The 23,641-nt window shown below is 43.9% G+C and overlaps 1 protein-coding gene across 3 annotated transcripts; it reads left to right on the forward strand.

Moving 5' to 3' along the window:
- Positions 1–197: 197 nt before the first annotated feature.
- On the forward strand, positions 198–23,313 carry LOC110531701 (cytochrome P450 4F3). 3 transcript variants are annotated; one of them, XM_036959882.1, is made up of 13 exons: positions 198–365; positions 4,263–4,500; positions 6,307–6,451; positions 9,435–9,488; positions 10,353–10,480; positions 12,084–12,205; positions 13,848–13,994; positions 14,158–14,363; positions 16,385–16,514; positions 18,460–18,593; positions 20,926–20,990; positions 21,105–21,187; positions 21,368–23,313. In XM_036959882.1, exons 2-13 carry the CDS (start codon positions 4,264–4,266, stop codon positions 21,543–21,545), a joined length of 1,629 nt encoding a protein of 542 aa, XP_036815777.1. In that variant the 5' UTR covers positions 198–365; position 4,263; the 3' UTR covers positions 21,546–23,313. The 3 variants fall into 3 exon arrangements, with proteins under 3 accessions (XP_036815777.1, XP_036815776.1, XP_036815778.1); XM_036959881.1 differs by lacking the exon at positions 198–365 and adding an exon at positions 1,080–1,160; XM_036959883.1 differs by lacking the exons at positions 198–365; positions 18,460–18,593 and adding an exon at positions 1,080–1,160 and having other exon boundaries at positions 20,930–20,990.
- The last annotated feature ends 328 nt before the right edge of the window (positions 23,314–23,641 follow it).

A 23,641-nucleotide genomic window follows, 5' to 3' on the forward strand; every position in this document is an offset into this window, starting at 1 on the left:
TACTAAGATCAGTGAAATGTGAACTGACAACGGAGTGAAATCTCAACTAGCCAGAAAGTTGCAACAATGAAGAATTGAGTGTGTGCCCGTCCACGCGAAGGACTTTCGGCACAACACCGGTGGAGGTGTAGCGACGATCCTGAGGACTGACATGGGATGGGCGCCTTCCGAGCCAACTAGGGCGTGACAGCCCAGCGCGCTGGCTTATACATCCCCGGTTCCATCAGTGGCGCCCCCCGACGTCACCACCAACCGGAAAGCAAGCACTCCCGATGCTTCGTTTGGTGGCTTCAACATTCTGTAAGGACCGACGCTGGAGATGAGAAGCAGATACGGGGAGTTGAACGTTTATTCGGAACAGACAGGTAACAGGAACAGCGTCAGCGCACGGGTATACAGAGACATACGAATGCTGAAGCGGGGAAGAGACAGACATAGGGGAGGGAATGACAGAGGTGATTGAGTCCAGGTGAGTCCAATAATCGTGATGCACATGACGGGGGCAGGCAGGTGACAGTGATGATGGTGGCTGGAGTGTGTAATGCTGGGGAGCCAGGAGGGAAGAGCGCGAGCAGGCATGACATCCAGAGAAACCGAGATTGAAATAAAGTCTATATTCATGAAATTACTATAGGTGGAAATAAGATGACCCCAAAGCAATTTTTTTATGATTGATACAGAAACATTAAACAATTATTACGTTTTTTTAAGAACAAGTTAATTGGCAAAGTCATGTAACATTGGAAGAATTGAAAAACCACCTTTGGCCTATGATAAAAAATGATGCCTCTGGGTATCAGAATGTGGGAGAGCGGTGGAGAATCACGGAGTAGGCTATATGGGAGTTGTAGTTTTAAGGAGTGGGAAGAAAATAGCCTACATGCCTACAGTATGCAATGTAACTGTACAGCGCAACACATCCTTTAAAATATCAACACCCGCATGGTGACTGTCTCCCAAATGACACCCTATTCCCTTTCTAGTGCACTACTTTTAACCAGGGCCCATAGGGTTAGAGGATGTTGTAGGTTCCTGTTGTAGGTTCCTGTTGTGTGTTGAGCCAGTGTGTGGTGGAAGAGATTAAGATAAAGAGACGTTGAAAGGGTGAGACTGTCTCAATGCACGAGAGGAACTAAAGCAAGCCAGTCAGATCTTCTAAGGCAAGTATCTGTGTGAGCAGACGACCAGCTATAATTAGGACTACTGTAGATGTCAGTCATTATTTATTGAAGCTAGAAAAGCCATCATACCGAGCGTACTGAGTTGGTTTAGGATATATTGTTATTCACCGAGAATTGGATTCTCTTTGCACTGTGTAGGCCTACTTCACAGTCTATGAGCACAGTATTACATCAGTTGAGATGCATCGTGTTGAAGAGCTGCTGTTTCTGTTGACCAAGCGGGACATTTTTCTATGTGTTCTCAACCCTTGTTGTGTCTCTACTCTCTATCATACAGGATGGATTAGACTAGAGAAGAGTAGAATAGAGTGGAATAGAAAACAGAAAACAGTAGAATAGAGTAGAGTAGAAAACAGTATAATAGAGTAGAGCAGAAAACAGTAGAGTAGAGTAGAATAGAGTAGAATAGAAAACAGTAGAGTAGAATAGAGTAGAGTAGAATAGAAAACAGTAGAGTAGAATAGAGTAGAGTAGAATAGAAAACAGTAGAATAGAGTAGAATAGAGTAGAGTAGAAAACAGTTGAGTAGAGTAGAATAGAGTAGAGTAGAAAACAGTAGAATAGAGTAGAGCAGAAAACAGTAGAATAGAGTAGAGTAGAAAACAGTAGAGTAGAGTAGAATAGAGTAGAGTAGAAAACAGTAGAATAGAGTAGAGCAGAAAACAGTAGAGTAGAGTAGAAGAAAACAGTAGAATAGAGTAGAGTAGAAAACAGTAGAGTAGAGTAGAATAGAGTAGAGTAGAAAACAGTAGAATAGAGTAGAGCAGAAAACAGTAGAGTAGAGTAGAATAGAGTAGAGTAGAAAACAGTAGAGTAGAGTAGAATAGAGTAGAGTAGAAAACAGTAGAGTAGAATAGAAAACAGTAGAGTAGAAGAAAACAGTATAATAGAGTAGAGTAGAAAACAGTAGAGTAGAATAGAGTAGAGTAGAAAACAGTAGAGTAGAGTAGAATAGAGTAGAGTAGAAAACAGTAGAGTAGAATAGAAAACAGTAGAGTAGAGTAGAATACAGTAGAATAGAGTAGAGTAGAAAACAGTAGAGTAGAGTAGAATAGAGTAGAGTAGAAAACAGTAGAGTAGAATAGAAAACAGTAGAATAGAGTAGAGAAGAAAACAGTAGAATAGAGTAGAGTAGAAAACAGTAGAGTAGAAAACAGTAGAGTAGAGTAGAATAGAAAACAGTAGAATAGAGTAGAGTAGAAAACAGTAGAATAGAGTAGAGTAGAAAACAGTAGAGTAGAGTAGAATAGAAAACAGTAGAATAGAGTAGAGAAGAAAACAGTAGAATAGAGTAGAGTAGAAAACAGTAGAGTAGAAAACAGTAGAGTAGAGTAGAATAGAAAACAGTAGAATAGAGTAGAGTAGAAAACAGTAGAGTAGAGTAGAGTAGAAAACAGTAGAGTAGAGTAGAATAGAGTAGAGTAGAAAACAGTAGAATAGAGTAGAGTAGAAAACAGTAGAGTAGAATAGAATAGAGTGGAATAGAAAACAGTAGAATAGAGTAGAGTAGAAAACAGTAGAATAGAGTAGAGTAGAGTAGAGTAGAAAACAGTAGAATAGAGTAGAGTAGAAAACAGTAGAATAGAGTAGAGTAGAAAACAGTAGAATAGAGTAGAATAGAGTAGAGTAGAAAACAGTAGAATAGAGTAGAGTAGAGTAGAATAGAAAACAGTAGAGTAGAGTAGAAAACAGTAGAATAGAGTAGAGTAGAGTAGAGTAGAAAACAGTAGAATAGAGTAGAGTAGAGTAGAAAACAGTAGAATAGAGTAGAGTAGAGTAGAGTAGAAAACAGTAGAATAGAGTAGAGTAGAGTAGAGTAGAAAACAGTAGAATAGAGTAGAGTAGAGTAGAGTAGAAAACAGTAGAATAGAGTAGAGTAGAGTAGAGTAGAAAACAGTAGAATAGAGTAGAATAGAGTAGAGTAGAAAACAGTAGAATAGAGTAGAGTAGAGTAGAGTAGAAAACAGTAGAATAGAGTAGAGTAGAAAACAGTAGAATAGAGTAGAGTAGAAAACAGTAGAATAGAGTAGAATAGAGTAGAGTAGAAAACAGTAGAATAGAGTAGAGTAGAGTAGAATAGAGTAGAGTAGAAAACAGTAGAGTAGAATAGAATAGAGTGGAATAGAAAACAGTAGAATAGAAAACAGTAGAATAGAGTAGAAGAAAACAGTAGAATAGAGTAGACTAGAGTAGAGTAGAAAACAGTAGAGTAGAGAAGAAAACAGTAGAAGAGTAGAATAGAAAACAATAGAATAGAGTAGAATAGAAAACAGTAGAATAGAGTAGAGTAGGAAACAGTAGAGTAGAGAAGAAAACAGTAGAAGAGTAGAATAGAAAACAATAGAATAGAGTAATATAGAATAGAGTAGAGTAGAAAACAGTAGAGTAGAGAAGAAAACAGTAGAAGAGTAGAATAGAAAACAATAGAATAGAGTAATATAGAATAGAGTAGAGTAGAAAACAGTAGAGTAGAGAAGAAAACAGTAGAAGAGTAGAATAGAAAACAATAGAATAGAGTAATATAGAATAGAGTAGAGTAGAAAACAGTAGAGTAGAGAAGAAAACAGTAGAAGAGTAGAATAGAAAACAATAGAATAGAGTAGAATAGAAAACAGTAGAATAGAGAAGAAAACAGTAGAAGAGTAGAATAGAAAACAATAGAATAGAGTAATATAGAATAGAATAGAGTAGAAAACAGTAGGATAGAAAACAGAATAGAAAACAGTAGGATAGAAAACAGTAGGATAGAAAACAGTAGAGTAGAGAAGAAAACAGTAGAAGAGTAGAATAGAAAACAATAGAATAGAGTAGAATAGAAAACAGTAGAATAGAGAAGAAAACAGTAGAAGAGTAGAATAGAAAACAATAGAATAGAGTAATATAGAATAGAATAGAGTAGAAAACAGTAGGATAGAAAACAGAATAGAAAACAGTAGGATAGAAAACAGTAGGATAGAAAACAGTAGAATAGAAAACAGTAGAGTAGAATAGAAAACCCTAGGATAGAAAACAGTAGAATAGAAAACAGTAGAGTAGAATAGCTTTATTTGACTTAAGGTTGATGGTATTGTTTCTATGCAGGATGGCTGTTATTGATGCCGTGCTGGATCGTCTGCTAGATGGACTCCTGGGTCTGGGTCGTCTCCTGTCTCCTCTCTGCTCCCCCTTTGTTCTCCTCCAGCTCTCTGCTCTGGTTGTCCTCCTCCTCCTGTCCCTCCGTGTCGTCTGTCTGCTGTGGAGCCATGCTCAGTTCACCAGACGTCTCCGGTGCTTCAGTAAACCCCCCACACAAAACTGGCTGATGGGACACCTGGGAGAGGTGAGAAAACAGACTCTCTGTGTGTGTGTGTGTATGTATGTGTACAGACTGAATGAATGGATGGAATTGATAGGACATTAACCCCTACACTACAACCTGCATGTTGAGATGATTTTTTTTTTGACTTTGGTTAATAAAGCTGATCCAATATTAATTTAAATGTATGTTGCTCCAGGGAAAGGAAATGTTTTTGTTGTTGTTGTGAATTCAGTGGATGTTTTAAGTCTCAGTGACCACCATTTTGTATTAGGCTAGTGAAGCTGACTGTTAGGCAACAGTGCTTTGTTGACAGGAAAAGGTTCTTCCTGTTGTTCAGAAGGGTAAGCTACTGTAAGTGTTGCACCACAAACACTGAAAACTAAAGTCTGTCTTTTACAACTCTAGTTGTCAACACTGAAAACTAAAGTCCGTCGTTTACAACTCTAGTTGTCAACACTGAAAACTAAAGTCCGTCTTTTACAACTCTAGTTGTCAACACTGAAAACTAAAGTCTGTCTTTTACAACTCTAGTTGTCAACACTGAAAACTAAAGTCCGTCTTTTACAACTCTAGTTGTCAACACTGAAAACTAAAGTCTGTCTTTTACAACTCCAGTTGTCAACACTGAAAACGAGTGTGTTTTTACAACTCCAGTCGTCAACACTGAAAACGAGTCTGTTTTTACAGCTCCAGTTGTCAACACTGAAAACGAGTGTGTTTTTACAGCTCCAGTCGTCAACACTGAAAACGAGTCTGTTTTTACAGCTCCAGTCGTCAACACTGAAAACGAGTCTGTTTTTACAGCTCCAGTTGTCAACACTGAAAACGAGTCTGTTTTTACAGCTCCAGTCGTCAACACTGAAAACAAGTCTGTTTTTACAGCTCCAGTTGTCAACACTGAAAACGAGTCTGTTTTTACAGCTCCAGTCGTCAACACTGAAAACGAGTCTGTTTTTACAGCTCCAGTCGTCAACACTGAAAACGAGTCTGTTTTTACAGCTCCAGTCGTCAACACTGAAAACGAGTCTGTTTTTACAGCTCCAGTCGTAAAGCCCTTTACAGTACAAAACATCTCCTTGTAAAGTCTTCATTGACCACTCGTTCCACACCACTATCCCCCAGCCTGCGGCTAGAAAGGAGTAGCTTTGTATCAGTACTGCTGTTGTTTCAGCAGTGGGTTTTTGTGACACCCGTGACTGGATATTGCACATGGAAGTTTGGTTTCAGCAATAGTACACCATGAAACATTACCTTCAAATGTCCCAATGCTGGAGGAACCTCCCCCCCCAGCCTCCCTAATGTTGCCAACACTGTAGGCCTTTGATGTAGGCCTCCCCAACACTGTAGGCCTTTCTTTGTTTCCCTAATGAAATATACTTGTTTATCTTTATTCATATATTATAAACAAAATGTGTTTCTACCTACGTGTGTGTGTGTGTTTCTACCTACGTGTGTGTGTGTGGTGTGTGTGTGTGTGTGTGTGTTTCTACCTACGTGTGTGTGTGTCTGTGTGTGTGTGTGTGTGTGTGTGGTGTGTGTGGTGTGTGTGTGTGTGTGTGTGGTGTGTGTGTGTGTGTGTGTGTGGTGTGTGTGGTGTGTGTGTGTGTGTGTGTGTGTGTGGTGTGTGTGGTGTGTGTGTCTGTGTGTCTGTGTGTGTGTGTGTGTGGTGTGTGTGGTGTGTGTGGTGTGTGGTGTGTCTGTGTGTGTGTGTGTGTGTGTGGTGTGTGTGGTGTGTGTGTGTGTGTGTGTGGTGTGTGTGGTGTGTGTGTGGTGTGTGTGGTGTGTGTGTGTGTGTGTGGTGTGTGTGGTGTGTGTGTGTGTGTGTAGATGCGGAGCACGGAGGAGGGCCTGCAGGCGGTGGATCAGTTGGTAAGAACCTACAGCCACTCCTGCTCCTGGTTTCTGGGCCCCTTCTACTCCCTGGTACGACTCTTCCACCCTGACTACATCAAGCCTCTGCTGCTGGCACCAGGTACATACATCTTTCACTCCTGGGTCCTGTTCATTAGGGCACCAAACTGAAGAAAACCCAACTGTAACCCAGGAGGGACTAACTGGAATTGTCCAATAAGAAGGGCTCATTTTCATTTCCCATTGCTAAATGTTTCAAAACGTTTTTTTTACTTGTGTGCCCTAATGAACAGTGTGCCCTAATGAACAGTGTGCCCTAATGAACAGTGTGCCCTAATGAACAGTGTGCCCTAATGAACAGTGTGCCCTAATGAACAGTGTGCCCTAATGAACAGTGTGCTCTAATGAACAGTGTGCCCTAATGAACAGTGTGCCCTGTATACAGAATACCACTTCATTTAGTCCATGGACCAGAGGGCCACATTTCACACATTTGTCTACTTTGGGCTGGCAAAGTCTAACAACCATTTTCAGTAAGATCCATCCATGTCCGTGGGTAATATTTCGATATCAATAACAAGGTAGCTAAATGTGTCTATCACTACATTATATGTTACGACCCCTTATGCAGTTAGTTAGGGGTCATAGACTGAGGGAATGAAATCTAGTTCGGTGTTGTCAGGGAACAATCTTCTCATACTAACTCAATTTGATATATTATTCACTTGATGACACAACACTATTTAAGGTATGAACCAATTGGGATTGGTAATGACATGTCTATGGGGCCACCTTGAGGGGTACCAATGTTATACATGTATTCATGTTGTGGAGCAAGGAGACAGAATGGGCAGTATAGGGATGTGCTCTGTTACCACGTGACGAGGGTGTGAAGTACTTAAGTGAAAAAAAATACTTTCAAGTACTACTTAAGTTGTTTGTTTGTGGTATCTTACAGATCACACCTTCCCTGTCAGCATGCTGGGTGTTAATATACAGCAGAGTATTGTGTCAACTAGAAAAACAACATGGTACCAGATATAGATATCTTTATTTCCGTGACCGACTTCCCTAAAAACAAAAATGTTGTTCTGCTATTTGAAACACTCTGGTTTCAATGGTGAATCAGTCGAGGTAAATCATTAGACACAACAGCCCCCCCCAAAAAAATGGACCAATCTCGTGGTTTATAACATAACATCCATCCAATAGGAAGGATCCAATGCTGTTTGAAACAGTCATTTTCAATGAGCATGTGAACATTCCAACTTCTCTTCAACATTCTTTAATCAGCCTTCAAACATTTTAGACTCGTATTCAACAAGATACTGTATATAAATGTGTGAAAACATCATTTTATTTGGAGAGGTTATGTATTTAATATGATCAGGGGCTTGTGGAGAACAATTGAATACCATCAAAGCTTTGCCACCCTAAAGTGGATACATTTTCCCACTGGCCCATAGACTAATAGGGTGTCTGTCATAGCTGCAGCAAGATGTTTCGAATAGGGGGGGGGAAGGGGCTGATCGCTCCCATACACACTCCCGTCCTGCTCACCCGAGCTCCCATACACACTCCCGTCCTGCTCACCCAAGCTCCCATACACACTCCCGTCCTGCTCACCCAAGCTCCCATACACACTCCCGTCCTGCTCACCAAAGCTCCCATACACACTCCCGTCCTGCTCACCCAAGCTCCCATACACACTCCCGTCCTGCTCACCCAAGCTCCCATACACACTCCCGTCCTGCTCACCCAAGCTCCCATACACACTCCCATCCTGCTCACCCGAGCTCCCATACATACTCCCGTCCTGCTCACCCGAGCTCCCATACACACTCCCGTCCTGCTCACCCGAGCTCCCATACACACTCCCGTCCTGCTCACCCAAGCTCCCATACACACTCCCGTCCTGCTCACCCGAGCTCCCATACATACTCCCGTCCTGCTCACCCGAGCTCCCATACACACTCCCGTCCTGCTCACCCGAGCTCCCATACACACTCCCGTCCTGCTCACCCGAGCTCTCATACACACACCCGTCCTGCTCACCCAAGCTCCCATACACACTCCAGTCCTGCTCACCCAAGCTCCCATACACACTCCCGTCCTGCTCACCCAAGCTCCCATACACACTCCCGTCTTGCTCACCCAAGCTCCCATACACACTCCCGTCCTGCTCACCCAAGCTCCCATACACACTCCCGTCCTGCTCACCCAAGCTCCAAAACACACTCCCGTCCTGCTCACCCAAGCTCCCATACACACTCCCGTCCTGCTCACCCAAGCTCCCATTAGGCCTACAGACATAGCTGCCTACAAAAACACACTGATGGGATACACAAACAGGACACAAGCTACATTTTTTTTGCCAAGTCACGACAGCCTTATCACACATTCAAAATGTACTGATTGATTAAAGTGGGGAAATATGTGTTCCAATCACGAGCTAAAGTTTTGGAATAAAAGATGCTTCTCGTCTAGTTTAGGCTTTTTTACGAACTGCTAGTGTGTCATTTAGAATAGGTTATAACCCCCCTAACTGCTAGTTTGTCATTTAGAATAGGTTATAACCCCCCCTAACTGCTAGTTTGAAATTTAGAATAGGTTATAACCACCCTAATGGCCACTGTGTCATTTAGAATAGGTTATAACCACCCTAATGGCCAATGTGTCATTTACAATTGGTTATAACCCCCCTAACGGCTACCGTGTCATGTAGAATTGGTTATATATTGACTCTTGTAGGTCTTAATTTTGCAAATTAGATAGGCTACCTCACATCTCAATTAGGCTTAACTGTTTGTCGGTTTAGACAGAGAAGATAGGTCTAAACATGTGATTTGGTTGTCCATTGTGCTACTGGCTCTAGTGTGCTAGCTAGCCAGTGTGTTTAAAGTTGAGTTAATTTGTCATGAGAAAAAGGCTTGTGGAAAAAATAACTCCCTCGCATGGTTTTACCATCTCACCACCAGGTGGTGCTGCCGTACCCTCTACACCCTCTATTTCCTGCTGCCATGCTGTCTGCTTTTCTCCTTAGCAAGTAGACCAACAGTGACTATTTTTCTGAATCGCCTTCACCATTTTTTCCATCCTTGCAGCTTCCATCACAGTCAAAGATGAGCTTTTCTATGGGTTCCTGAGACCATGGCTGGGTAAGTACAAAACATGAACACCTTTCATTTACTTTACCCATACAATACACTCTCAAATCAAATCCTCTCTCACAGTCACAGTAATATTTCCTATACTATATAGAGTACTTTAGGATCCTCTGTCCTAGTGACAGTCACAGTAATATTTCCTATACTATATACAGTACTTTATGATCCTCTGTCCTAGTGACAGTCACAGTAATATTTCCTATACTATATACAGTACTTTAGGATCCTCTGTCCTAGTGACAGTCACAATAATATTTTCTATACTATATACAGTACTTTAGGATCCTCTGTCCTAGTCAAAGTTACAGTAATATTTCCTATACTATATACAGTACTTTAGGATCCTCTGTCCTAGTGACAGTCACAGTAATATTTCCTATACTATATACAGTACTCTCAGATCCTCTGTCCTAGTGACAGTCACAGTAATATTTTCTATACTATATACAGTACTTTAGGATCCTCTGTCCTAGTGACAGTCACAGTAATATTTCCTATACTATATACAGTACTTTAGGATCCTCTGTCCTAGTGACAGTCACAGTAATATTTCCTATACTATATACAGTACTTTAGGATCCTCTGTCCTAGTGGCAGTCACAGTGATATTTCCTATACTATATACAGTACTTTAGGATCCTCTGTCCTAGTGACAGTCACAGTAATATTTTCTATACTATATACAGTACTTTAGGATCCTCTGTCCTAGTCAAAGTTACAGTAATATTTCCTATACTATATACAGTACTTTAGGATCCTCTGTCCTAGTCAAAGTTACAGTAATATTTCCTAGACTATATACAGTACTTTAGGATCCTCTGTCCTAGTCAAAGTTACAGTAATATTGTCATACAGGACAGAGTCTTCTCCTGAGTAACGGAGACGACTGGTTTCGTCGTAGACGTCTACTCACTCCTGCATTCCACTTCGACATCCTCAAGAACTATGTGAAGATCTTCAACCACTCCTCAGACATCATGCATGTGAGTCTATGGAGCAACAGCAGCCATTACGTGGGTTCATTTAAGTAGCAATCAAGCAATCAACTCATTTGGCCCATTAAATATGTTAGAGAAACAAGTAGTATATATATATATATATAGTATAGTTTATAAGTTTATTTTTTTGCATCAGCTTCTCTGTTTTTAAACTGCCCTCCGTAATTATTGGGACAGTGAACTATTTTTTTAAACTTATTTTAGCTCTATACTTGAAAACTTTGGATCCATATTGGGTGAAGCGTTTAGAAATTACAGCAGTTTTTGTACATAGACCTCCCATTTTAGGGGAGCGAACTAGTAAAAAGTGAAGTATTTGGTCCCGTATTCATAGCACGCAATGACTACATCCAATGAGTTTTACATCCAATGCGTTTTACATCCAATGAGTTTTACATCCAATGAGTTTTACATCCAATGAGTTTTACATCCCAATGAGTTTTACATCCAATGAGTTTTACATCCAATGAGTTTTACATCCCAATGAGTTTTACATCCAATGAGTTTTACATCCAATGAGTTTTACATCCAATGACTACATCCAATGAGTTTTACATCCAATGAGTTTTACATCCAATGAGTTTTACATCCAATGAGTTTTACATCCAATGAGTTTTACATCCAATGAGTTTTACATCCAATGAGTTTTACATCCAATGAGTTTTACATCCAATGAGTTTTACATCCAATGAGTTTTACATCCAATGAGTTTTACATCCAATGAGTTTTACATCCAATGAATTTTACATCCAATGAGTTTTACATCCAATGAGTTTTACATCCCAATGAGTTTTACATCCAATGAGTTTTACATCCAATGAGTTTTACATCCAATGAGTTTTACATCCAATGAGTTTTACATCCAATGAGTTTTACATCCAATGAGTTTTACATCCAATGAGTTTTACATCCAATGAATTTTACATCCAATGAGTTTTACATCCAATGAGTTTTACATCCAATGAGTTTGATGCGATTGCTTTTTTTGTTTTGGTTGGGTTTCAGATACAGTGTGTCAGACAGAGGTGGCTGGTGGGAGGAGCTATATCGGTTCAATTCCAGCCATTACAATGAGTCCGTCCTCCTATAGCTCCTCCCACCAGCCTCACCTGGTGTGGCGATGTGGTGAGGTAGGCAACACAAATGTCTCCCACAGAGTTAGTTGGACGACTTGTTATGGACATAACCCACTTTAGCATGTACATTGCCATTGAGTGATTCCACCATTTTAAAGAAGTCAACTTGGTGGGGATTCCTATGGGTTTTAAGTGATCAGCCAAATATCAGAGCATTGTCGCCTGGTTGCAGTGTTTGTAAATGGCTTTAAGCTATATCACTGCCATCTAGTGGCCACAATAAATAAATGACACAAGATATGATTCAGGACTCCAGCACTGCAGGTGGCTGTAAATCACCAATATTAGCTTTAGGCTTTTTAAAAACACTAAGAAATAAGAAAATGGACTACTTCAAAATGGAGATAGAACGGGCAGTGTTACTGAGGCTGTCACAGACACCTTAATAGGACAGATACAAAGATGACTCCTCTAATTAACTCTATGGTCTCTCCCCTGTTGGTTGGCGTCAGTCTAAGTGGCGCCGCCTGGTGGCCGAGGGAGAGAGCCGCCAGGACATGTTCAATCACATCAGCCTGATGACTCTGGACAGTCTGCTCAGATGTACCTTCAGCTACAACAGCAACTGCCAGGAGTGAGTAGTCTATGTTTAATTTTACAAGAGCCCAGTAACCTTCTACCTCTGTTACTGACTGAAACAAGAGCCTAGTAACCTTCTACCTCTGATACTGACTGAGACAAGAGCCCAGTAACCTTCTACCTCTCATACTGAAACAAGAGCCCAGTAACTTTCTACCTCTGATACTGACTGAAACAAGAGCCCAATAACCTTCTACCTCTGATACTGAGACAAGAGTCCAGTAACCTTCTACCTCTGATACTGAGACAAGAGCCCAATAACCTTCTACCTCTGATACTGAGACAAGAGCCCAGTAACCTTCTACCTCTGTTACTGAGACAAGAGCCCAATAACCTTCTACCTCTGTTACTGAGACAAGAGCCCAATAACCTTCTACCTCTGATACTGAGACAAGAGCCCAATAACCTTCTACCTCTGATACTGAGACAAGAGCCCAGTAACCTTCTACCTCTGTTACTGAGACAAGAGCCCAATAACCTTCTACCTCTGATACTGAGACAAGAGCCCAGTAACCTTCTACCTCTGATACTGAGACAAGAGCCCAATAACCTTCTACCTCTGATTCTGAGACAAGAGCCCAGTAACCTTCTACCTCTGATACTGACTGAGACAAGAGCCCAGTAACCTTCTACCACTGATACTGAGACAAGAGCCCAGTAACCTTCTACCTCTGATACTGAGACAAGAGTCCAGTAACCTTCTACCTCTGATACTGACTGAGACAAGAGTCCAGTAACCTTCTACCTCTGATACTGAGACAAGCCCAGTAACCATAGTCCCCTCTACCCTCCTCTATCTAACCCTGTCTCCACCCTCCCTCCTCTATCTAACCCTGTCTCTACCCTCCTCCTCTATCTAACCCTGTCTCTACCCTCCCTCCTCTATCTAACCCTGTCTCCATCCTCCCTCCTCTATCTAACCCTGTCTCCATCCTCCCTCCTCAATCTAACCCTGTCTCTACCCTCCCTCCTCAATCTAACCCTGTCTCTACCCTCCCTCCTCTATCTAACCCTGTCTCTATCCTCCCTCCTCAATCTAACCCTGTCTCTACCCTCCCTCCTCTATCTAACCCTGTCTCCATCCTCCCTCCTCTATCTAACCCTGTCTCCACCCTCCTCCTCTATCTAACCCTGTCTCCATCCTCCCTCCTCTATCTAACCCTGTCTCCATCCTCCCTCCTCTATCTAACCCTGTCTCCATCCTCCCTCCTCTATCTAACCCTGTCTCCATCCTCCCTCCTCTATCTAACCCTGTCTCCATCCTCCCTCCTCTATCTAACCCTGTCTCAATCCTCCCTCCTCTATCTAACCCTGTCTCCATCCTCCCTCCTCTATCTAACCCTGTCTCCCTCCTCCCTCCTCTATCTAACCCTGTCTCCATCCTCCCTCCTCTATCTAACCCTGTCTCCATCCTCCCACCTCTATCTAACCCTGTCTCCATCCTCCCTCCTCTATCTAACCCTGTCTCCATCCTCCCTCCTCTATCTAACCCTGTCTCCATCCTCCCTCCTCTATCTAACCCTGTCTCCATCCTCCCTCCTCTATCTAACCCTGTCTCCATCCTCCCACCTCTATCTAACCCTGTCTCCTCCCTCCTCTATCTAACTCTGTCTGATGGCTCCTTTCCTTTCGTCCAGGAGTTCCAGTGAGTACATAGCAGCCATATTTGAGCTGAGTACCCTGGTGATCGAGCGGAGAGGACGTATCCTGCACCACTGGGACTGTCTGTACTGGAGGTCCCCAGAGGGACAGCGCTTCAAACAGGCCTGTAGTGTAGTACACGGGTAAGAAGATTGGCTGAAGATTTCCCTGAAATTCCAAGGTTTTCCTGAAATTCATTTTGGAAGATACCTGGAAACTGGAAATCCAAGATTCCTCCAAACAGGATTTCTGGAATACTTTGGAATTTTCAGAAAGTAACTCAAGTTCTTACAACCCTATACACAGGTTCACCAGGACTGTTGTCCAGGAGCGCAGAGCACAGCTTCTCCACCGGGGGGAGCCAGAGGGCCCTGACACCACAGGAGGGGAGGAGAAGAAGAAGAAAAGAGTAGCAGACTTCATTGATTTGTTACTGCTGTCAAAGGATGAGGATGGTCATGGTCTCACAGATGAGGAGATAAAAGCAGAGGCAGACACTTTCATGTTTGGAGGTGATCCTCGAGTGTTCAGATCCACCCTATCCTTTACTGTATTTACCCTGGCAGTAGATCCTATCATAAACTACTGTATTTACCCTGTCAGTATATCCTATCATAAACTACTGTATTTACCCTGGCAGTATATCCTATCATAAACTACTGTATTTACCCTGGCAGTAGATCCTATCATAAACTACTGTATTTACCCTGTCAGTATATCCTATCATAAACTACTGTATTTACCCTGGCAGTATATCCTATCGTAAACTACTGTATTTACCCTGGCAGTATATCCTATCATAAACTACTGTATTTACCCTGGCAGTATATCCTATCATAAACTACTGTATTTACCCTGGCAGTATATTCTATCATAAACTACTGTATTTACCCTGGCAGTATATTCTATCATAAACTACTGTATTTACCCTGGCAGTATATCCTATCATAAACTACTGTATTTACCCTGGCAGTATATTCTATCATAAACAACTGTATTTACCCTGGCAGTATATCCTATCATAAACTACTGTATTTACCCTGGCAGTATATCCTATCATAAACTACTGTATTTACCCTGGCAGTATATTCTATCATAAACTACTGTATTTACCCTGGCAGTATATCCTATCATAAACTACTGTATTTACCCTGGCAGTATATCCTATCATAAACTACTGTATTTACCCTGGCAGTATATCCTATCATAAACTACTGTAACTACCCTGGCAGTATATTCTATCATAAACTACTGTATTTACCCTGGCAGTATATCCTATCATAAACTACTGTAATTACCCTGGCAGTATATTCTATCATAAACTACTGTATTTACCCTGGCAGTATATTCTATCATAAACTACTGTATTTACCCTGGCAGTATATTCTATCATAAACTACTGTATTTACCCTGGCAGTATATCCTATCATAAACTACTGTATTTACCCTGGCAGTATATCCTATCATAAACTACTGTATTTACCCTGGCAGTATATCCTATCATAAACTACTGTAACTACCCTGGCAGTATATCCTATCATAAACTACTGTATTTACCCTGGCAGTATATCCTATCATAAACTACTGTATTTACCCTGGCAGTATATCCTATCATAAACTACTGTCTTTACCCTGGCAGTATATTCTATCATAAACTACTGTATTTACCCTGGCAGTATATCCTATCATAAACTACTGTAATTACCCTGGCAGTATATTCTATCATAAACTACTGTATTTACCCTGGCAGTATATCCTATCATAAACTACTGTATTTACCCTGGCAGTAGATCCTATCATAAACTACTGTATTTACCCTAGCAGTATATTCTATCATAAACTACTGTATTTACCCTGGCAGTATATTCTATCATAAACTACTGTATTTACCCTGGCAGTAGATCCTATCGTAAACTACTGTATTTACCCTGGCAGTATATCCTATCATAAACTACTGTATTTACCCTGGCAGTAGATCCTATCGTAAACTACTGTATTTACCCTGGCAGTATATTCTATCATAAACTACTGTATTTACCCTGGCAGTATATCCTATCATAAACTACTGTATTTACCCTGGCAGTATATCCTATCGTAAACTACTGTATTTACCCTGGCAGTATATCCTATCGTAAACTACTGTAATTACCCTGGCAGTATATCCTATCATAAACTACTGTATTTACCCTGGCAGTATATCCTATCATAAACTACTGTATTTACCCTGGCAGTATATCCTATCATAAACTACTGTATTTACCCTGGCAGTATAGCCTATCATAAACTACTGTCTTTACCCTGGCAGTATATTCTATCATAAACTACTGTATTTACCCTGGCAGTATATCCTATTGTAAACTACTGTATTTACCCTGGCAGTATATCCTATCATAAACTACTGTAACTACCCTGGCAGTATATTCTATCATAAACTACTGTATTTACCCTGGCAGTATATCCTATCATAAACTACTGTATTTACCCTGGCAGTATATCCTATCGTAAACCACTTTGAGACTTTATTCTCTCTCAGGTCATGACACCACGGCCAGCGGGATCAGCTGGGTTCTGTATAACCTGTCTCAGCATCAGGACTACCAGGACCGCTGTAGAGCCGAGGTCAACGACCTGCTACAAGACCGAAAGACAGAGGACTTAGACTGGTCAGCACCTGTCTGTCTGTCCGTCCGTCAGTCTGTCTGTCTGCTTGCCTGTCTGTCTTTGTTTCTGTCAGGGGGATGGGTCATACCACAGGGTGAGGGGGATGGGTCATACCACAGGGTGAGGGGGACGGGCCATACCACAGGGTGAGGGGAGGGGGACGGGTCAGACCACAGGGTGAGGGGAGGGGGACGGGTCAGACCACAGGGTGAGGGGGACGGGTCATACCACAGGGTGAGAGCAGGGGGACGGGTCATACCACAGGGTGAGGGGAGGGGGACGGGTCATACCACAGGGTGAGGGGAAGGGGACGGGTCATACCACAGGGTGAGGGGGATGGGTCATACCACAGGGTGAGGGGGACGGGTCATACCACAGGGTGAGGGGGACGGGTCATACCACAGGGTGAGGGGAAGGGGACGGGTCATATCACAGGGTGAGGGGGACGGGTCAGACCACAGGGTGAGGGGGACGGGTCATACCACAGGGTGAGAGCAGGGGGGCGGGTCATACCACAGGGTGAGGGGAAGGGGACGGGTCATACCACAGGGTGAGGGGGATGGGTCATACCACAGGGTGAGGGGGACGGGTCATACCACAGGGTGAGGGGGACGGTCATACCACAGGGTGAGGGGGACGGGTCATACCACAGGGTGAGGGGAAGGGGACGGGTCATACCACAGGATGAGGGGAGGGGGACGGGTCATACCAAAGGGTGAGGGGAAGGGTCATACCACAGGGTGAGGGGAGGGGGACGGGTCATACCACAGGGTGAGGGGAAGGGGACGGGTCATACCACAGGGTGAGGGAGGGGGACGGGTCATACCACAGGGTGAGGGGATGGGGACGGGTCATACCACAGGGTGAGGGGGACGGGTCATACCACAGGGTGAGGGGGATGGGTCATACCACAGGGTGAGGGGGACGGGTCATACCACAGGGTGAGGGGGACGGGTCATACCACAGGGTGAGGGGGACGGGTCATACCACAGGGGGAGGGCAGGGGGACGGGTCATACCACAGGGTGAGGGGAAGGGTCATACCACAGGGTGAGGGGAGGGGGACGGGTCATACCACAGGGTGAGGGGAAGGGGACGGGTCATACCACAGGGTGAGGGAGGGGGACGGGTCATACCACAGGGTGAGGGGAGGGGGACGGGTCATACCACATGGTGAGGGGGACGGGTCATACCACAGGGTGAGGGGGATGGGTCATACCACAGGGTGAGGGGGACGGGTCATACCACAGGGTGAGGGGGACGGGTCATACCACAGGGTGAGGGGGACGGGTCATACCACAGGGGGAGGGCAGGGGGACGGGTCATACCACAGGGTGAGGGGAGGGGAACGGGTCATACCACAGGGTGAGGGGAGGGGGACGGGTCATACCACAGGGTGAGGGCAGGGGGACGGGTCATACCACAGGGTGAGGGGGACAGGTCATACCACAGGATGAGGGCAGAGGGACGGGTCATACCACAGGGTGAGGGCAGAGGGCAGGGGGACGGTTCATACCACAGGCCTTTCTCAAATAGGTCACATTTGTAATAATGAAAAGTCCCGTCCTCTCTTCATCTCAACATGGCAGGAATGTGTTCTCATCAGTCTAGTTCTTTATATGATACAAGGAGAAGATACCAAATAAATAAGAGTAGTCTTGGATCTCTGTGGGCCAGGACACTCAAAACCACAGAGAGGATACCACGTTAATAAGAGTAGTCTTGGATCTCTGTGGGCCAAAACACTCAAAACCAGAGAGAGGATACCACGTTAATAAGAGTAGTCTTGGATCTCTGTGGGCCAAGACACTCAAAACCACAGAGAGGATACCACGTTAATAAGAGGAGTCTGGGGATCTCTGTAGGCCAAGACTCTCAAAACAGACCAGTCCTTTCTGTGTGTGTGAATGATCCATAAAAGAGTGCCTGGTGTGTTGTGTTTCTGCAGGGAGGACCTGAGCAGCCTCCCCTTCACCACCATGTGTATTAAAGAGTCTCTGAGACTGCACTCCCCCGTGTCTGCTGTCACCAGACGATACACGAAGGACATGACGGTGCCAGGGGGACGGGTCATACCACAGGGTGAGGGGGACGGGTCATACCACAGGGTGAGGGGGACGGGTCATACCACAGGGTGAGGGGGACGGGTCATACCACAGGGTGAGGGGGACGGGTCATACCACAGGGTGAGGGGGATGGGTCGTACCACAGGGTGAGGGGGACGGGTCATACCACAGGGTGAGGGGAACGGGTCATACCACAGGGTGAGGGGAGGGGGACGGGTCAGACCACAGGGTGAGGGGAGGGGGACGGGTCAGACCACAGGGTGAGGGCAGGGGGATGGGTCAGACCACAGGGTGAGGGGAGGGGGGCGGGTCAGACCACAGGGTGAGGGCAGGGGGACGGGTCATACCACAGGGTGAGGGCAGGGGGACGGGTCATACCACAGGGTGAGGGCAGGGGGACGGGTCAGACATAAAGGGGAGGAACAGGGCTACAACCACCAAACACTTTCTCTGTCTCCCCTGCCTGCTCTGTCTAGACTACCTGCTCTGTCTCCCCTGCCTGCTCTGTCTACCCTGCCTGCTCTGACTAGACTACCTGCTCTGTCTAGACTACCTGCTCTGTCTAGACTACCTGCTCTGTCTCCCCTGCCTGCTCTGTCTACCCTGCCTGCTCTGACTAGACTACCTGCTCTGTCTAGACTACCTGCTCTGTCTAGACTACCTGCTCTGTCTACCCTGCCTGCTCTGTCTAGACTACCTGCTCTGCCTAGACTACCTGCTCTGTCTAGACTACCTGCTCTGTCTACCCTACCTGCTCTGTCTACCCTACCTGCTCTGTCTCCCCTACCTGCTCTGTTTACCTTCCCTGCTCTGTCTACCCTGCCTTCTCTGTCTAGACTACCTGCTCTGTCTACCCTGCCTGCTCTGTCTAGACTACCTGCTCTGTCTACCCTGCCTGCTCTGTCTAGACTACCTGCTCTGTCTACCCTGCCTGCTCTGTCTAGACTACCTGCTCTGTCTACCCTGCCTGCTCTGTCTAGACTACCTGCTCTGTCTACCCTGCCTGCTCTGTCTAGACTACCTGCTCTGTCTACCCTGCCTTCTCTATCTAGACTACCTGCTCTGTCTACCCTGCCTGCTCTGTCTAGACTACCTGCTCTGTCTACCCTGCCTGCTCTGTCTAGACTACCTGCTCTGTCTACCCTGCCTTCTCTGTCTAGACTACCTGCTCTGTCTACCCTGCCTTCTCTGTCTACCCTGCCTGCTCCGTCTACCCTGCCTTCTCTGTCTACCCTACCTGCTCTGTCTCCCCTACCTGCTCTGTCTACCCTGCCTGCTCTGTCTACCCTGCCTTCTCTGTCTACCCTGCCTTCTCTGTCTAGACTACCTGCTCTGTCTACCCTGCCTGCTCTGTCTAGACTACCTGCTCTGTCTACCCTGCCTGCTCTGTCTAGACTACCTGCTCTGTCTAGACTGCCTGCTCTGTCTAGAATGCCTGCTCTGTCTAGACTGCCTCGTGAATTACTGTTGTTGCCACGTTCCGTTGCATAATTCAACAAATGTGTAGATAGCAGGATACACTCTGATTAGAAATCAACACTCTTGGGTCTAGATTACACCTATCTAAACATGCTTTACTGAAACAATCCAGGTGTTCATTTCAGAAGTTGCTGTCATTTCAGCTGATCTAATTTGTGAACATTTCAACTTTTTTTAAATTCCACGAAAAATGTATTCTCTTTTTTTGTGACATACAATACCAGTCAAAGGTTTGGACACACCTACTCATTCAAGGGTTTTTCTTTATTTTTTAAAATGTTCTACATTGTAGAATAGAGTGAAGACATCAACACTATGAAATAACACATATGGAATCATGTATTAACCAAAAAAGTGTTAAACAAATCAAAATATATTTTATATTTGAGTTTCTTCAAAGTTGCCACCCTTTGCCTTGATGACAGTTTTGCACACGCTTGGCATTCTCTCAACCAGCTTCATGAGCTAGTCACCTGGAATGCATTTAAATTAACAGGTGTGCCTTGTAAAAAGTTAATTTGTGGAATTTCTTTCATTAATGCGTTTGAGCCAATCAGTTGTGTTGTGACAAGGTAGGGGTGGTATACAGAAGATAGCCCTATTTGGTAAAAGACCAAGTCCATATTAAGGCAAGAACAGCTCAAATATGCAAAGAGAAAAACCCCGGAATGAGTAGGTGTGTCCAAACTTTTGACTGGTAGTGTGGAGACGGTGCGTTAAATCCCTGGCGAAGCTTCAGCGTTTTTATAGACTATAAACGGAAAGGCAACGTAAACACAGGAAATAGATAGCTGAAGAAGACAGATCCTCAGGTGTGCGGAGCCTGTGCGTTTCTAATACTAATGTCTAATGTATTTTTTCCACGTCAGGTAGCATCTGTCTGGTGAGCATCTATGGGAACCATCACAACCCTGAGATCTGGCCTGACCCAGACGTTAGTACAGTTTACTACATCGACACTCAAGGCTCTGACGAGCTCCTAATATCCTCTCACAGTGCCGCTAACAGTCACTTTAGTCTGATGGCATTTCACTCTTCTTCTCTCCAGGTCTACAACCCCATGCGCTTCGACCCTGAGAACTCAAAGGACCGTTCATCCCATGCCTTCATACCTTTCTCTTCAGGACCTAGGTGTGGATTCTAATTGACATTATATTTATACACATTATGATCCCAGCCCAGGCATAACATCGCCTAATGTTTAGAACCTGTTCCCTGATCCGTTTGTGCGTGGCATGACAGTACAAACAGATCCGGAGACCAGGCTATGATGATACAGTATCAACCATCACCGATCATTCTGTGCTATAGGAACTGTATAGGTCAGAAGTTTGCCATGGCGGAGCTGCGTGTGGTGGTGGCGCTGACCTTGAGGAGGTTCCGTTTGACCCCTGGGGGGGTGGAGGTGAGGAGGCTACCCCAGCTGGTGCTCAGGGCCGAGGGGGGGCTGTGGCTGACGCTGGAGACCCTAGACGCCCCCCAGGACTAACCCCTGAACTCCTCTCTCCTCTATGGATCAGACATAGAGAAAACTGGTTTTATGATTTTACTGTATAAACATACGCTGAGTATACGAAACGTTAAGAACACCTTAACACAGTAAAATACATAGGCCTAAAGCCTACAAATAAATAATAGAATACATAGTCCTAAAGCCTACAAATAAACAATAGAATACATAGTCCTAAAGCCTACAAATAAACAATAGAATACATAGTCCTAAAGCCTACAAATAAACAATAGAATACATAGTCCTAAAGCCTACAAATAAACAATAGAATACATAGTCCTAAAGCCTACAAATAAACAATAGAATACATAGGCCTAAAGCCGACAAATAAACAATAGAATACATAGGCCTAAAGCCTACAAATAAATAATAGAATACATAGTCCTAAAGCCTACAAATAAACAATAGAATACATAGGCCTAAAGCCGACAAATAAACAATAGAATACATAGGCCTAAAGCCGACAAATAAACAATAGAATACATAGGCCTAAAGCCGACAAATAAACAATAGAATACATAGGCCTAAAGCCTACAAATAAACAATAGAATACATAGGCCTAAAGCCTACAAATAAACAATAGATTACATAGGCCTAAAGCCGACAAAAATAAATAATAGAATACATAGTCCTAAAGCCTACAAATAAACAATAGATTACATAGGCCTAAAGCCTACAAATAAACAATAGAATACATAGGCCTAAAGCCGACAAATACAAACAGCAAAATATCCTGATGAAAATGCAGGTTCTCATGAATGCTCTACTCAGCCTCCCTTTCCATCTGTCTTGACTTGAGCTATGACTCAACGTTATCAGGACAGAGAACCCACATACATACTCATTGCTCTCTCAGATGGATATAAAATAAACCCGTACTTGTTGTTTCTCACAAGTGTATCAGGTTGTGAACTATGCAAACAACGTTTTTCCACTCCGGGAAGGAGAACGGTAAATGACTGTAATACATGCATTAACAGAAATGTAACCAAATGACGGGATGAACGGCACATCTACTATGCCTACTGGTTACATATATGATGGAGAATTGAACAAAACAAACAATCGAAGAGCAAACAATTCACAACAATGAATGTGCAATAATTGTCAAGAGACCGCAGGGGGAACATTCTGGAGAGAGACGCCCATATATTCGCCACACATCTCTCCCCTACTTCTTGTTGCAACATTTTTAAATTAGTCTCGAGACACATTATCTTCACACATTTGAGATGTTTTTCACTGACAGCCACAACTCAATAATCAGCGAGGTCTATTGCCATGCGCACTGCCCAAATTGCTGGTTTCCCAAATAGGAATAGGCAAACAATCCATAGCAATCCATAGAGACAGAGGGATGCTTTTTCGCTCGCTCGAATGCTTTATCTGAGATTGATGCGTATTTCTGTCTGCGCGCGTCTTGGTCAAATAAATGATCAATATTTTCTATATTTTATTTGGACGGGCAAGGAGGTAGGTAGGGCGGGCCAGCACCCCTAGGTCCCGCACATAACACATAACGTTTCAGACGCATCGGTTTGTGTCAAGAAGTGCAACGCTGCTAGGTTTTTCATGCTCAACCGTTTCCCGTGTGTATCAAGAATGGTCCACCACCTAAAGGACATCCAGCCAACTTGAGAAAAACTGGGGGAAGTACAGGGTGGTACTGGAGGTAGCCTAGCACTTAAGAACGTTGGGTCAGTAACTGAAAGGTCACTGGTTTGAATCCCCTAGCAGACTAGGGGGGGGGGGGGGGATCTGTCGATGTGCCCTTGAGCAAGGCACTTAACCCAAGTCGCTCTGGATAAGAGCGTCTGCTAAAGTGTGAAATGGGTCAGCATCCCTGTAGAACACTTTCGACACTTTGTAGAGTCCATGCAGAAGCTGTTCTGAGGGCAAAAGGGGGAGGTGCAACTCAATATCAGGAGGGTGTTCCTAATGTTTTGTCCACTCAGTGTATGTCAGATGTATTAGAACATAAATACATGTAGAAACATCTCAATGCACTGTGAATGTAGGTCGGCCTACTGAATGTATGTGAACATAAACACATGTAGAAACATCTCAATGCACGG

The sequence above is a fragment of the Oncorhynchus mykiss genome, chromosome 23 (assembly GCF_013265735.2).
Source record: "Oncorhynchus mykiss isolate Arlee chromosome 23, USDA_OmykA_1.1, whole genome shotgun sequence".
In the NCBI taxonomy this organism is placed as follows: Eukaryota; Metazoa; Chordata; class Actinopteri; order Salmoniformes; family Salmonidae; genus Oncorhynchus; species Oncorhynchus mykiss.